The sequence below is a fragment of the Peromyscus maniculatus genome, chromosome 11 (assembly GCF_049852395.1).
Source record: "Peromyscus maniculatus bairdii isolate BWxNUB_F1_BW_parent chromosome 11, HU_Pman_BW_mat_3.1, whole genome shotgun sequence".
NCBI classification, from domain to species: domain Eukaryota; kingdom Metazoa; phylum Chordata; class Mammalia; order Rodentia; family Cricetidae; genus Peromyscus; species Peromyscus maniculatus.
The window spans coordinates 74,855,299-74,871,700 of NC_134862.1; the positions used below are offsets into that span (position 1 = coordinate 74,855,299).

General features: G+C 48.2%; 1 protein-coding gene across 2 annotated transcripts; it reads left to right on the top strand.

Annotated features, from left to right (window-relative positions):
- Nucleotides 1–5,127: 5,127 nt before the first annotated feature.
- Creg1 (cellular repressor of E1A stimulated genes 1) lies at nt 5,128–15,876 on the top strand. 2 transcript variants are annotated; one of them, XM_006988120.4, is made up of 4 exons: nt 5,130–5,522; nt 9,940–10,059; nt 11,122–11,306; nt 15,228–15,876. In XM_006988120.4, exons 1-4 carry the CDS (start codon nt 5,169–5,171, stop codon nt 15,229–15,231), a joined length of 663 nt encoding a protein of 220 aa, XP_006988182.1. In that variant the 5' UTR covers nt 5,130–5,168; the 3' UTR covers nt 15,232–15,876. The 2 variants fall into 2 exon arrangements, with proteins under 2 accessions (XP_006988183.1, XP_006988182.1); XM_006988121.4 differs by lacking the exon at nt 15,228–15,876 and having other exon boundaries at nt 5,128–5,522; nt 11,122–11,310.
- The last annotated feature ends 526 nt before the right edge of the window (nt 15,877–16,402 follow it).

Here is a 16,402-nt window from a genome sequence, read left to right on the forward strand (position 1 = left end):
ACAGTATCTCGCTATGTAGCCCTGGCTGGCTGTGAACTCACAGAGAACCACTCGCCTCTGCTTCACAAGTGGTAGAATTTTAGACATTTGCCACCATGCCTGGTCCAAGGCAGGACTTCTTAAACTTCTTTACACACAGTCCCTTTTCACCTGAGAAATCTTTACATGACCTCAGGTCTATACAAAATATTTATACTCAATAGATATACAAATAAAAATTTTACTGCCAATATATGATAAAGTTATCAGTGTGTGTGTGTGTGTGTGTGTGTGTGTTCGTGATCACACCTTGCCATGCAAGGACCCAGCACGGTACCAGGGAAACAGAGGTGAGAGGGTCAGTAGTTCAAGGCTATCCTCTGATACATAGTGAGTTTGAGGCTAGTCCTGTCTCAAAAAAATATACTTTGGGTGAATGTTTGTTACTGCAGGTAGAGCATGTTGGGCATTTTTCAGAGCTGATCAACGTTTTGACTTTATAGTTGACAATGTGGAGAATACCACGTACATTGTCGTACACAATGGCAGAAGTATGTTTCAGCCATTTCAGAAACTGTTAGGAATTTCATCCTAATCCCAAATCCAAGTTCACTGAATGCTACAGGTTGCAGGAAAATATTATAAGAACTCAGCTGGTTATGGCAAAGTCACTACCTGGAGGGACCAAGGATTTCCTCCAGAGGAAGCCAAATTCCAAGGAGCTTTAGGTGTTATTTGGCTTGTTATATATCAGCTATCTTCTGTTATGAAAATCATGTGTGCCTTCATAGTTTTCCCAATTGATTTTTCCCTAAGAATTGCTAACAGTGTGGACTGATCACTCTTTGGACATACACATTCCAGGCATTTGGAGAACAGCCTCAGGAAAGCCCCGCCCCCCCCCAGCCCATCCGTTTCTCCCCGTTCAGCACTGGAATCAGATATCTCCCTTAGCCACTTTCAAGGACTAACAGAAATAACTGTCCAGACCACCACATAATAAGTCTCCTGATTAAAAGTAAATTCCACAAGGAGACACTGCCTAGGTCAGGTGGACCTTAAGTAATAGCTTTACACAATTTAGCTTGGACCCTCCTTTCTCACGGCCTTACTAACTTTATAGACCCCTAACTTCTTACCTAACCACTTCACAGAATGTAGACTGAGCACATAGACCCCTTTTTCATATGCTAACGGTCATTAGCACTCAGTTGTCCTCCTCTTTCACCTCTCCCATTTTGGATTATAAAAGAAAGCCTGGTGGTCACTGCCTGAGGAAAATTCTTACCTGCCTTTATGACCCTGTAGAATTCAAGCCTGGTGACCTTGCTCAGCCAGAGGATTGCTATTGCTTGGGTTTATAACTGGATTCCTGGGAGACTTAGAACTGAGAGAATAAGGAGACGGAGAAGAGAAAAGAGAATGGAAGAACTAGATGAGTAAGAACTTGAGAGGAACAAACTGAGATGGGGAAGAACTAGATTGAGGGGCTAGAAGAGAGGACCAGAGGAACGAGATGGGAGATGAGGAAGAGCCAGATGGGGAAGAACAAGATGAGGAAGAGCCAGATGAGAGAGAAGGAGATGGGAGAGGAGCTGATATGGGAAAACACTAGATGAATGAGAACCTAGAAGGGGCAGAACTAGATGAAGGAATTAAGATAGAACCTAGAGGTGAATGCAGATTAATGTAGAGAGGAATCAGGCAAGGGAGGAGCTAAAAATGAGAGCAGAATAGAAGCTGTGTAGAGAGAGAACTAACACAGAATAATAAAGTGTATGGACTAAGGAGTTTCGTGTACATAGATTCATTTCTTCTCATCAAAGATTAATTACCAGCTGGTTGTAGATTCTTCCTGGACCCTGGGAGGGGATTATTGAGGGGCTGGACCCCCCATAGTCCTCGATAACTGAACAATTTTTAAATGATATGCAAGCAACTCAAATAGCAGTCTTTTCAAGTCAAACATTATGACATAAAGCAATCCAAAGTTATATTAATTTGATAGTAACATGATAAGGAACAGTGGAGAGAAAACTTTCTTTCCTACAGTCAAACCACTCTGTTCCTGTGAGGGGATCAACTGTGTACATCCAATATAAACACTGCAATTTTATCATGCAGTAGTCTGCAGCCTGAGCCATGGTGTTTCAGGCCATGTTTATGGGTGTTTCAGGCTGTGTTTGGGGGTGTTTCATGGTATGATGGCTCATGGACTGAGCATAAAGTGAGGATGCTGTGTGATTCAAGTCAAAACTACAGGGAAGTCTTGATGCAACACTTATTGGTAGACTAGTACTACCAATAAGGCCTCAGATTCATGATGAGTTTGGTTTTCAATTAATTTTGCTATTGTCAAGAGCCATGGACACGTGACTTGCTAGTGTTAGACTTGAGGTTGGAACTCCGAATTTGGCTGTGTGAACCCCTTAACACATCGAGAAGGAGCCATTTCTAACAGTCAAGCACTCAAACTATTTATGTTTTTTGTTTTTTTTTTTTTAACTGAGTGACTGACTTTCCTTCCTTGAAATGTCTCCTGCTTAGTGTTCCAACTAGCTCCAAGTTCTTCTAAACTCTGGTTGAAAAGTAGCTCAACTTGGACCGAACGTTGCTGACACTACTCTCAGCTAAATGTGGAAATCAGTGTGGCACAGACTGGTTACCAGAGGGAACTGCAGACTCGTGTTCAGAGTGCAGGGTCATGTTTTGCTGAATAGCCTCAGAAGTTGCACAATGTGGGGAGGCAGGCCTTCAGAGAGGTGGGGGCGGGACTTGGGCTCCCACACCTGTTGCCCACACTTGCTCACATGACTGGTTCACGGCTCTGAAGGAAACCAGTTGAGGAATGAGGCCTGGGAAGGTCAGGTATCACCGGATTATTACTGGCAAGTCCTCACACCAGTACCACTGCATGGCTTTTGTAAAAAATTGAAGTATACACAGCAAGGACCAGAGTTGGCACAGGACACAGCAAGACCAAGCACAAAGGAGATTTATTTGCCCCAGAGGGACAAAGGGCAGGGAATAAGAGACAGAGACAGGAGAGAGAGGGCAAAGGAGGAGGGAAGGGAGGACAAAGGCAGTGAGGGGAAGGGGTATTTGTTGTTGAGGGGGGTTGATGGGGAATGGGACACAAAGGACTGCCTCTGGATAGAGAGGAGACAAAGTCCATAGGCAAGTGGCAGTTTATAAAGGGAAAGGGGAAACCCCATGTTAGGAGGAGTTGGTTTGTTTTGATTGGGCACGTTAATTAGGACAGCCAAAAGGGAGCTTTTGATTGCTGGACTTCAATACTTGGATGGCTGGACCTTGGTGGTCAGCCCCAGGAGGAAGAAGTAGCCAGTCTGTAAGGCAATGGCCCTTGGTGGCTAGTTTTAGGAATGTAATCTATGGTTTAGGACGGAGGAGGAAAGGGCAGGGCCTGCCAGAGCCATGTTTGCCATGCTCCAGCCTATTAGAGCCCTTCATACACCCGAGACCAGGTCAAAAAGATGACAATTTGAAAAGATGTGACTGTCATAATGGATGAACAGCATGTGTCTGTCTGCAAAGGAAGCAGACACAATTCCTTTCCTTGCAGTTTAGTAGGAATCCAGGGCCTGGAGGTGGGAGGGGCAGCAGCAACATCATTTATGGAGTGCTACACATGGTAGAGCTTGAATGGAAGGAAAGGCTTCCCTCTAAAGCCCAGAGAAGAGTGTCATTAAGAATGTGAAAGAGAATGCCGGGCGGTGTTGGCGCACGCCTTTAATCCCAGCACTCAGGAGGCAGAGCCAGACGGATCTCTGTGAGTTCGAGGCCAGCCTGGGCTACCAAGTGAGCTCCAGGAAAGGCGCAAAGCTACACAGAGAAACCCTGTCTCGAAAAAACAAACAAACAAACAAACAAAAAAAAGAATGTGAAAGAGAGAGCTAAGGAGAGAGGCAGACAGAGGGACGGGTCTGGGAGGCAGCTAGAGGCAGATCTCAGAACATCTTTCCCGCGGTGTCCCTTAGGAGTGTCACACCGATCCCTAGAACAAAGGGAAAGTCTGGTTTTTATAACCTTCTAGAGGTGACAGAAGTTTCTCACCCTATGGTTTAGTTCAGTGTGGGCTACGAGACAAGGAGCTGGGTGCCGTAAACTAAGAAGAGCTGTCAAGTCCCTGCAGTGACTTGAGCCTCTGTCCTCGAGAGAGCTGTGGAGAGGCGAGGCCTGATTCGGGTTACGGGATGGGGCTTAAGGGTTCTGTGTTCTAATCGTGACGGAAGTTTAAAATGATGGAAACTATGAGCCAGGTTGTATGCACACGTTTTCTAACTCCCCAAGGTAGTGGAATGGAGATCAGAACGGCTTGGAGGACCTGCCAGGGCAGTGAATGCACGAAACCACGAATTTAACCAATCTAGGTGACTTAACAGGTCTCAAACTGGCACAAAGTCTTGAGTGGGATACTGATAGTCAGTCATCTGAGTGGCTTTATCTAAGGGCACTCCTGGGCCAGAAGTTTGTAAGTCCCTCCAGTTCGGTACTTCTGCCTTTTACTACAAGGAAGTTTGCTTGCTAACAGTGAGTAAACAGGCCGGGTGGTGGCGGCGGTGGCGGCGGCGGCGGCGCATGCCTTTAATGCCAGCACTCGGGAGGCATAGACAAGCGAATCTCCATGAGTTGAGGCCAGTCTGGTCTTCAGAGTTCCAGGACAGCCAGGGCTACACAGAGAAACTCTGTCTTGGAAAAAACAAAACCAAAACCCAAATAAATAAATAAATATATAAAAAAAACAGTAAGTAAACAGAAAAGAGTAAGAGCATACGTAGAAAACTTTTCTCTCATCTACCAGGCACGCATACTCAAAGACGCTAGAAAAGGAGGTGCGTGCATGAAGCCAACCTTTTTCCTAGCAGCGTGATTTAGGCAAGTTGCCTAATTTCTTCTAAACCTCACTTATTCGTCTGTTAAAAACAAAAAACAAAAAGTCAAAAAACAAAACAAAACAAAAAAAAAAAACAATAGTAATGAGCATTTCTTTAGTGCAAATCCGCAGTCTCTAAAGAGCTGAGCGCAGAACCGAGCGCTGGCTGCACAGGGGCCACGCCCCCTCCGGCCTGCTCATCTCTGATTGGCCCCCTCGGGGGGGCGGGACCCCGGCGGGCTCCAGTTACCCGGGCAGGGTTAGGTGGCGGGGCAGCGACTCTGCAGACGCCGCCATGGCTGGCAGTGCTCTTGGGCCTGCGCGCTCCCTGCTCGCCGCCCTTCTGGCGCCGGCGCTGGTGGCACTACTGGTGTCGCCGGCCCGGGGCCGCGGGGGCCTGGACCACGGGGACTGGGACGTGGACCGGAGACTGCCTCCGCTGCCACCTCGCGATGACGCGGCGCGCGTGGCCCGCTTCGTGACGCACGTCTCGGACTGGGGCTCGCTGGCCACTATCTCCACGCTGGAGGAGGTGCGCGGCAGGTCCTTCGCGGACGTCATCTCCCTCAGTGACGGTCCCCCGGGCGCAGGCATCGGCGTGCCCTACATGTACCTGAGCCCGATGCAGCAACTAGTGAGCGACTTGCAGGTGAGCGGGAGCGCCGCGCGGTGCCCCAGGCTGGGCACTGCGGGGCTGGCAGCCACAGGCAGACCAGGGAGCGAGCCTCTGAAGTTCAGTTCGCCCCGGAGAGCGTGGGTCTTAGAGATAAGAATTTTAAACCCAGTTCAGATGACTGTCCCTTCTGGCCGGCTCTGGCTAGGCGGAGACTGTAGCATCCCAGATGTTGGGCAACTACCAGGAAGTTCCTGCTCGCCCCTGCTACTGTTCTAAGCGCTTGGGGTAAATTCATTTGCCAGTACCTGGAGGACTTCACACCCTTCAAGCGGTCACGAGTCATCTTAAGGGACTGACTCTGAATGAACTGGGCGTTTGTCATTTAAAGGCTTTGCAAAGCATACAGATGGTTGGATAGTTCAGCATTTGGCTTATGTGACTTCAGAGCTTCTCTCTCCTACCTCTCCAGAACTTTCCTATCAACAGTGAGGAGCTACCACACAACATTATGACTGACAGCGTTCTTTGGACTGCATAAGCAGAGTGGCCTCAGTAGAGAGCAGGACTCTTTGAAGGGCTGGTTCCTCTGTGTCCTTGGCCTACTCTCTGGGTCAGGGCTAAGCTTACAACTCTGGTGGAATACACCTTGGGAGGGAAGAGCCACACAGGTGTCCAGAATGGAGCCTGACTTGGTGGAGGGTCTTTGTGGCAAAGCTGGGAAGCCACAGTGCCCTGGTACAAGTGAGATGAGAGAGAGAGAGAGACTTTAATCGAGCGCTTGTGTCACGTGCCGAGAGCTTTCCTGTTCCATTCATTCCATTTACTGTCTCTTGGAATAACTCTTAGGAACAGGTTTGACTATTCCCACTTCACAGTTGGTGACATGAGGTTAAGTAATATGAAAAGCCAGGGGGCCAACCCTAGTTCACCTTAGATCCACCTGTCTTCAAAGCAAAAGCCACAGACTGGGACCCATGAACCCAGAGACCAGTTTCCGTCAGCCTACACAGAGTTCTGTTTCATTCTAAACAAATTTATATTAGTTACTGCCTTTTAAAAATAAATCTACATATTTATATTTTATGTATGAGTGCTCTGCATGTATACCTGTGTGCCGGAAGAAGGCATCAGATCCCATTATAGATGGTCGTGAACCACCATGTGGTTGCTGGGAATTGAGCTCAGAACCTCTGGAAGAACAGCCAGCGTTCTTAAGCGCTGAGCCGTCTCTCCAGCCTTAGTTACTGTCTTTTAAAACTGCAATTGTATGGGCTGGGGAAATAGCCCGGATGGTAAAGCACATGCCATGGATGCATGAAACCTGGGTTAGGTCTTCACTATCCAGGTAAAAAGTGAGGTGCGAGGGCATGTACCTGTGAGCCTCACTGGACAGGAGACACAGCTCCTCATGCAGTCAGCCTTGCTGAGTCAGTGAGCTTCTGGCCCCAGCAAGAGAGACCTTGTCTCAAGTCTCAAAAAACAAAAGTTGGACGGCTCCAGTTTCTGAGGAGTGACATCCAAAGTTGACCTCTGACCACACCATACACTCATTAGTACATGTACACCTGTGGTATACCTGCGTTCTGCACACACACACACACACACACACACACACACACACACACACACATACACACACACACACACACACACAGAGAGAGAGAGAGAGAGAGAGAGAGAGAGAGAGAGGGAAAGAGAGAGAGAGAGAATAACAAATACATAGAGTTTGTTTAAATGTTTGTCTAATTTGTCTAGACAGAAGAACACTTCAGAGACGAGTGGTGAGGTTTGAGTCTACTTCCCAACGGGACGCTCCTCTTGTCTAGTTTTTCAGCGTGTAGTGTTTTTGTATAATACATGTTTATAGGAAGAATTTGTGGCTGCTGGCTGATAATACAGTACCAAGTTGGGCTGTAGAGCCAGCGAGTCAAAAATAAAATTGGTAGGGATGCAGGAAGCTCTGAGCTGTATCTCAGTGTCTCATGAAGCAGGCTCCGTGGTGCAGGCCTATAGTCTCAGTGTTTGGGAGCTGGCGGGCAGAAGGGTTAGCGGTTCGAAGTTACTCTCTGTTGACTGGTGAGTTTACAGCCTGACTGGACTGTAGAAGGTCCTATTTCGAACAAAACAAAATCCTTTTGTCTTTCCTTCCTCCTTGGCCACTTCTCTCTTGTGATATGACCAGGCTATTCTTTCCCCCTTTGACCCACTAAAAACAAGACAACTTCTTACCCCTTGGTTCTTCTGACACAGCACATTATATGCACAGTCACGGTTTTCCTTCTGCTGAGGATTTACTTCCACACTTGTGTTCCTGTCGGACCTCACCAGTCTTGAATTTCTGGTCTTGTATTGCCTTCATTTAGTATCCGTCAGATAAGAGTCCCATTTCCCTCTTCTTCTTGGACACTGGCTCCCCTTGACTGTCGGTGTCCTGGTTTGTGGAATTGTTATTTTCTCAATAACAAGTTAGAATTCTCGCTGCCTCTCCAAATCCCGCTGTTTCTCTTCCGCTTCCTTTGTTTCCATCTGTGCTCCTTCCTCTTCATTCACCTGGGCTGAGGCCAAGTCCTCACCACTTCCTGCTAGAGAGTGCTGGAACAATTTAAATTATCTGTCTGGACCGCCCTGCCCACCAGACTTACAGTAACAAAAACCTCACCGCCCTCCTCACAGGGGGCTTAGCTAGCCCAACACTTCCTCCTACTGCTAAGAATCCCCCTAAGTGTTTCTCACCCTGGGTGTGGGACCTGGGGAGATGGCCCATCAGGAAAAGAGCCTGACGTGCAAGTGTCAAGGGTTCAGATCCAGAGCACCCACATAGAAAACCAACTGGACTGCCTGTCATTCCACTGCTTGGCAAGTGGAGACAGGGAGTCCCTGGGACAAGGTAATGAGTTCTGGATTGGGGAAAAAAAAAACCCTCCCCACCTTAGTAAATAAAGTAGAGATTGATCAAAGAAGATACCAACGTCAGCATCTAACTCCCACACATATATCTGCCTACATACATGGAAACACACACACACACACACACACAGAGAGAGAGAGAGAGAGAGAGAGAGAGAGAGAGAGAGAGAGAGAGAGTAAAATAAAGAAAACCTTGGGTACAGATTGGTGCCAGGAACCATCATTTTAACAAACCCTGTAGGAGATTTGGAAAGCACTGCTTGAGGATGGCCTGCAAAATCCAATCTAGACACCTGAGCTTGGGTTTGAGCCATGCTCCTCTCCTCCCTGGCTCCTCCATCCCCTGGCTTTCCCTTGCGTTGGCTTTCTCTATAATGGCTATGGTGTCTTACATTTCCCTGTTGTGTGTTACGCAGTCAACTTTCCCTCTGCCTCAATACACCGCCCTACTCCCGTCCTGATTTTGATGTCTGACTTTTCAACTAGATCTGAAATTCACAGGGAGAAACCTTACCTGAGCTTTCTCCCTTTTTTGGGGGGGTGGGGGGGTGGAGGGAGGCTTGGGGGGAAGGGGAGGGGAAGTTCCTCTCCTCGTCTAACAGCTTGAAGACAGCAAACATTTTAGCTAGAATTAAAGGTATGCACCACCATGTCCAGCAAGAGTGACTTTATTTTTAATTATGTGCATGTGTGGCAATCTGTGTGTGGGTGCCCTCATAGATCAGACATGGGATCCCTTGGAGCTGAAGTTACTTACGAGTGATTGTGAGCCACTTGATGTGGGTGCTGGGAACTGAACTTGGGCCCTGTGGAAGAGCAGTACATGCTCTTACCTTCTGAGCCCTTTCTTTTCCCTCTTTCCTGGGGGTCTCTGAGACTCAGTGTTTTTGATGGGCCATTGTGAAATAGTAAAGTTCACCACGAAAACACTTGGGGTGAATGCAGTCATGAATTTGCGGTAATCTGGAACGATGCCGGGTTCTGAAGAGAAATGAATTAGGAATCGCTCAGCCTTTGTGTTTTGGATCTGAGTTAAGACTTCTCTTGTTATAGAAGCTGGAAGAGAAATAAACAACTCTCCCTTGTTGAGATCACATGACAACTTCTGCGGCTGCGAGATAACCATGCAGCATGATTCAGCTACTTTCTTGTTTAAATTATGTAATTAGGCTGTTCAGGCAACTGTGGTGTTTTTATGCACTGTTCTTTTAAATTAGAGTTTGACCCTGTGATATTTTGTTGAGGGCTATCACCAGCCCTGGTTTGGGGGATACTATATTTATAATTCTGATAATTATGGAACAGATTATGCTAAAACATTCCCCATAGTTTGTTAGTTTAAACCGTGATACATCTCCACACACACTTTGTGGAGATCGGGACTGGTTTCTACCCATGGATTGTTTCCCCCTAGTTCAAGGTGGCCTACAATTCACAGCTTCATGGAAGTGTGATACATTGAGGGATGGTATGTCCGCAGCTCATATTATACCTTTCCAGAAACCGTATTTCACACTGAAGGATTTTCTTGTTCTCTCTGCAGGAAAACCCACAGGCTACGCTGACATTGTCTTTGGCACAGACTGTCTTCTGTAGGAAACATGGATTTGATCCTCAGAGTCCCTTATGTGTCCATATAATGCTGTCGGGAACTGTGACCAAGGTAAGCAGTGACTTCCATGAAGAGAGATGGCTTGAGAGAACATCGTGGTATTAACACAAGGAAAGGGTCTTTGGAGAATAACATGCAATTGGTTTGTTAGTGGGTGCATGGTAAGAATATGTTCTAACACATACAGTAATTCCAGGAACTAACGGCTCTGACCAGGGTCTGTAATGTAGGTGTTTAGTAGGACTCTTAAGGGAAAGGGCCCTATGTCCTGGAGTCACACATGTGCACCCAGGAGGCTCCTGTATAAAAACACTCTTGCTAAGAGGCATCTGCTCATCCAGAACGATTGCCCTCTAGTTTCACATGGGCTCCATGCCCCCATATTTGATACCAACAAGAGGAGTGTCTGTTACTAACTGGAAGTACGTTTGGATGGTTTGGGATCAGTGCTGTAGGGAAAAGGTTAAATGAAATCAACAGTGCTGAGTGTGGCAGCACACGCCTTTAATCCCAGCACCCAGGAGGCAGAAACAGACAGTCCTCTGTGAGTTCGAGGCCAGCCTAGTCTACAGAGTGAGTTCCAGGACAGCCAGGATTTCATAGTGAGACCCCGTCTCTAAAAAGAAACAAAAACAGTGAAACCAAATGACCCACCGAATGCCAGTGGACAGGTGTCACGTACACCGCTCTTATTGCTGAGCCAGCGATTTGCTTCCTGGCCATCATGACTTCTGGTCTGGACATCCTCTGTGGGTGGAGCCCTTGACGGACAGGAGTGAGCCGGGGAGTTCCTTGGGTTCCATTGTGTTACTTCTCAGCATGTTCACCCTTTACACATGCGCTTTTAACATGTGCTGGTCCTGGAGTGAGTGTGACTCTCATGCCCGGGTGACATTACTGTTGAACCATGAACCTCCTCCATCCTTACAGTCGTTTCTACTTTGATTTGCGTGTTGTTACAAGTTTGAAATCCTTGTTATCTGTTTTCTGAAGATCAGGATTTGCAACTGAGTTAAGTTCTCCGCGGGGTGTGTGGAGTGAGAACCACACGTTCTTAGGAAAGAGAATCAAAAGTGCTGAAGTGAGACTGTTTCTCTCCCGTTTGTCCTCCAGGTGAACGAGAAAGAAGCGGACTATGCCAAGAATTCATTGTTCCTGCGACACCCTGAGATGAAAACTTGGCCTTCCAGCCATAACTGGTTCTTTGCTAAGTTGAATATAACCAACATCTGGGTCTTGGACTACTTCGGTGGACCCAAAGTCGTGACACCTGAAGAATATTTTAATGTGACGTTGCAGTAAGTGATCACACATCCTCTACCTTCTTAGCATTGCTGCCCTTCCCAGCCTCCCGAGGCAAGGGGCCTGAACGTCTCCTATGATGTAGATAGACCCTTGCAGAATATAGGATCCCCTCTCAAATTAATGAAACACATAGGATTACAAAAGAAGCCAGGCACAATAGCACGTGCCTTTAGTGCCAGCACTTGGGAGGCAGAGGCGAGAGGATTAGGAATTCAAGGCCAGCCTCAGCTACATAGTGAGGTTGAAGCCAGCCTGGATTTCAAACAAAAACAAACAAGGAAGATCCAGTGATGAGCCTGTAACTCTCAAAGTAGTGAAGACCGGAGACCATCTGACATTTACCACAACCATAACTATAACACAGTTGGAAGGGAGCTTTGGGTTCTCTCTTGCTGTTGGAGACCGTCACCGATACAGCTCACCCCTATGATTTGTCATCTGTCATCATCACGGGAGGAATGACAGATTTCACTTAGCGCTCAGTGAAAATGGGGGGAAGTTCCATTCAAGTCCCAAGCCCCCATGAGCTCTCCCTGGGGTCTGGGCTTCCAGGTTGAGAGCCAGCGTTAAGGCTGTGCCTGTCGGACTCTAGACAGAGCGTATGGGTGACTTGGGGTGACTGTTTCTAGGAATCGGAGCTGCTGCTCTGGACTGTGCTCTTTCATATCTGAGTCTGAGCAAGTGGTCCTTCCCTGTCAGCATCACTGGAGAGAGAGGAGAAGGGGGCTGGAGGTGTAAGGTCAGCAACTGGGTCCTGGAGCTTGGGTACGAATCTCAGCATTGCAAAATAAGAAAGATAAAATTACCAAAGGCTGGAGACATAACTCAGCAGCCCGAGGTTTGATTCCCAGTACCATCTTGTCTGAGAGTAGAGGAGAAGCAAAGATGGCCTGGGGCAGGAAGAAGGGGACGAGCTGATCTGGGGTGAGGTCGAGGTTCAGAGGACAGAGTGTTTCCTAAGTGACAATAGGAATGTTGGTGGGTATGACATCCGCAAGCCTGCCAGGTGACAATGGTAATACTAACAATAGCAGCTGGAGTCTGTGGAACGTGTTTTGCAGGTCGGGGCTGTGCCGATTGCTTCATGTGGTTAGCTTAATTTCTCACCACACCCCAGGGCAGCAAGCAGTGATTCCTAGGCTGTAAGATAGAGCTCCTGCCTGAGAAACGTCAGGCTTGCTTAATGCCTTTCCGCCAGGAGGTGGCAGTGCTGGGATTTAAACACACGGTGTCCTAGCTCCGTCGCCCTCAGGGCTCCTAACCGCGCTGTTGCTGGGGCTGCCACTCCAAGTTCATCTTCCGTTTTCTTCCCGTTTGTAGTGACTGCCGGCTCTGTGGGGGGATGGGTGAGGATTACTAGGATAGATTTATATGTCGTGCCTGAAAGAAACTGGGTGCAGTAAAGAAACCAAAATAGCCGGGTGAAAAGGGAAAAGTTTATTCCAAACTGCCAAGGCTGTCTCCCGGGAAAGCAAGGGGAAGCGGCAGGGGAAAGATTTCTAGGGTTAAATGATAATGGGGGGAAAGGGGTGGGGCTTGTGAGCTGGGGTTGGGCTTGTGAGCTGGGGTGGGGCTTGTGAGCAGGGGTGGGGCTGGTGAGCAGGGGTGGGGCTTGTGAGCTGGGGTGGGGCTTGTGAGCTGGGGTGGGGCTTGTGAGCTGGGGTGGGGCTGGTGAGCAGGGGTGGGGCTGGTGAGCAGGGGTGGGGCTGGTGAGCTGGGGTGGGGCTGGTGAGCAGGGGTGGGGCTGGTGAGCAGGGAGAAGGGAGCTTAGGCTAGCAGTACCTTGTCAAGGTTCTTAGGTACCACAGTCGTATGTTAATGGAACAGCCACAGGTTCCTCTTACAGGAGATAAAGAGAACGACTCCCTTTTTAGCAAGCAGGAACTTTCTTCAAGTTCCTGAAAGAATGGTGCCTTTTGTCTAAATGCCCGACCTTGGGAAAAGATATTTCTTTTCCCGTCCAGATGATGCCCCGTTCTGGAGCTGAAATTCCTAGTGTCTATGTATTCTCGTGTCTTATTCTGTTAGCGAACAGCCCATGTTAAACTATGCAACCCCCACCCCCCTCAGTTGTAAATTTTAACGGCAAGGCTCAGGGTTATTTTGTTTTCTTGTGTCTGTATTCTGAGCAGAGCTGAGGGAAGTGCATGGCCCAGCCCGCAGCAGGTGTTGGGAAAGCAGCTGCTGATTGGCAGCTGATTGAAACAAAGACTTTCAAATCGTCTGAGTAAAGAACCCAGCCGTCCCAGCATTGATTTTTGCGGCCCTGTGTGCAGAGAAAAGGCGCGGGGCCTCTGACCCTCCTCTGGCCTGGCCGAGCATCCTCCCTTATACGACTGTGGAGGTAGCAATTGCGAGATTATTACCGGGCACCACATTATCAGGGAGAGTGACAGCAAGGATGATGGGCTGCTCTTTGAGGTTAGAGTTTACCTTCCCGGGACATCACAATCTCCGAAGTGCAGTTATCTCTGTGTAAATAACATGCCCCGGGCCGCGCTTACTTTAATAACAAAATAAAATTATGTTTTCCCATAAGTCTCTGCTCTGAGTGAGTAAAATAGAGGCTCCCGCTCTGTTATAGAGACGGGTAAGTGCTTTTCTGCAGCTCAGAGATAAGACAGAACCTTTGGTCTGGCCCTGAGGGAAGGATGGGAGACCAGGGCCAGGCATCCCCTGCCTCGGCAGCACTAGGAAAGAAGTCGCCTAAAAACTGCCCAGTCCGCAGGTGCCTGTGGCCTCTGATTGCTGCTTCCGAGTGAGTGAGACCTCCTCTTAGCTCCACACTGCCATTTGCTGCCAGAGCTGTTACAGTCAGGGAGTGTACAGGTCTATCTGTGAGGACCAGGGTCTGCACATTCTCAGGAGCCACTAATGGGGGCCTCACGGCATTCTGGAGTTTCTCTATGTTGGAGCCACCTTGCGGGGCTTGCCCAGATCCGCCTCAGAAGATGTCATTTCTCTAAATAGCACAGACCCTTCTGCATGCAGCTGACGGCCGTGACACTTGAGATGGTATCCCGAGAAAGTGTCCACACAGGGACCCGGAAGTCGGGGCTGACGTGAGACCAAACTAAATAGCTTGCATCGTTGGTTGCTGGACCAAGCTGGTCTGCTAATTTGCATGTTGAGGGAAGGTTTGAAGGACTTCAGGATGTGTTTGCGGACATCCTGGAGGCAGCCCATTCTCAGGAAGGGCTGGACCAGGCTTCGCTTTATCACTGGCTTATTCAAATGTCTCCTACCAAGACAGAGGCAGAGATTTCCTAGTTGGATGTTAACTCCAGCAGGGACAGGAGGACAGACAAGGTCCCTTCCCAGCGTGGCCCAGTACCGTCAGGTATAGGCCAGGCACTTCTCTCTTGTTCTAATGTTCAGGACCTTTTTGTTTTGTAAAGGTTTCTGCTCCCTCCCTCCTTTTGGAGAGTCTTCTGTATCCCAGACTGGTCTAGAACTCTCTATGTAGCCAAGGATAACCTTGAACTCCTGATCCTCCTGCCTCCACCTCCAGAGTTCTGGGATTACAGGTGTGAGCCACCTTGCTGAGTTTATCCAACTCAAAGTTTTGTGAATGCGAGACAGACACCATCATCTCCACTGAGCTGCATCCCCAGCCCTGTTCCCGATTGTTTGTTTGTTTTTTGTTTTAAACCTTCAGAAATTCTTTTTAAACGAGGTCCTGACAGCAACAGGTCTGCTGGCACCCTGAGGCATTTCCCGAGATGTCAGAATCATACATGGAGAGCAGAGGAGTTTGCTAAAGGATTGTTCTTGGTCCCTGCCCCGCACCTCTTACAATATTAAACTTTTAGGTCCTGAGTTTCTCTCGTCTTTCCTGGAAACAAATGAACTTTGAAGACTGGCCCATCCAGCTGATAAGATAATTAATTGTTCGTCTCTCTTTCCCTCTCCAGGTGACGCAGAACATGGTGACACCAGCGAGGAGTCTTGGATGGCTCCTGCACACTTAAAGGGCTTGACTTGTCTGCACCTTCCCCGGGCTGACTCTGCCCCCTGCTGGTTGATTTGGTGGCTTGCCTGTCTACAGAATGTTGGTGGTCCTAGACCTGATCTCTTGGAAAGATGAGGTTGCTGGATTTAAAACATGTATTTTGAAGCCATTTTCATAGAAAAATGCCATTCATTATAATCAAGGATTTTTTCCCCATCTATTCCCAGTGTTTTTTCTTCAATGGTGCCCATAGATGGGCAGCATAGGCCAGGTGTAGATTGCCCATTGGCTTTGGAGGTACAGAAGTCCAGGCGCTTTATTCCTGATGGCCACTGTCCCTGGAGGGTGCCCTCCCTCACCCAGCTGCCTTGAGCCTGTGCAGAGAGGCCTGGAGTGGGGAAGCCTGGGCAGCGGGTGTGCCCTGGATGCAGAATGCCCCTGTGAACCCTTCAGACGTGGAAGGGGGTGAGCTTCCTATTCATGTCTGCTTGTATGGCTGATCCAGCACAGGACAAAAGTATCTTCTGTAAAACTCTCTAAACATTTTACATGATAAAGTCATAGTTACCCAGAACAAACAAGTAAAAAATATTTCCTGTTTTCATTTTCCACCTAAGTAGACACCGAATATTCATTCTTCATCCTCCAAAATATATACACACGGGCTGGGGGTGGGTGCCACCTGCTGGATAGAGTGCTTGTCCAGCGGACATGGGGCCCTGGGTCTCGTCCCCAGCATTGAAACAAACGGGTCAGAACCCCAAACAATGTTTTTTTACTTGCAGAAGGAAAAGAAAGGAATTTTGTCTGTGTTGGTTTTTTTTACATAAATAAATAAATAAATAAATAAATAAATAAATAAATAAATGCAAAACAAGAGGAATTAACCAAGGCACCAACCGTAGCCCAAGCCTTCCTCAGATGTTCTGTATCTAGAAGCTTCTAATGCTGCCACCTGAGTCACCCATCTGTGGGAGATAACATGGTAACATGATATTAAAACATGTATCTGGGTTAGAGGGATGGCCCAGCTTTTAAGAATGTAGACTGTGCTGGGTGGTGGTGGTGCATGCCTTTAATCCCAGCACTCAGGAGGCAGAGGCAGGCGGATCTCTGTGAGTTCGAGGCCAGCCTGGG

Bases quoted from the DNA above. Each gene is read 5' to 3' on its own strand.
- Creg1 (XM_006988121.4), top strand. From the start codon at position 5,169: ATGGCTGGCAGTGCTCTTGGGCCTGCGCGCTCCCTGCTCGCCGCCCTT. The intron at 5,523-9,939 runs GTGAGCGGGAGC...TTCTCTCTGCAG, and splicing joins AACTAGTGAGCGACTTGCAG to GAAAACCCACAGGCTACGCT. The intron at 10,060-11,121 runs GTAAGCAGTGAC...TTTGTCCTCCAG, and splicing joins TGTCGGGAACTGTGACCAAG to GTGAACGAGAAAGAAGCGGA.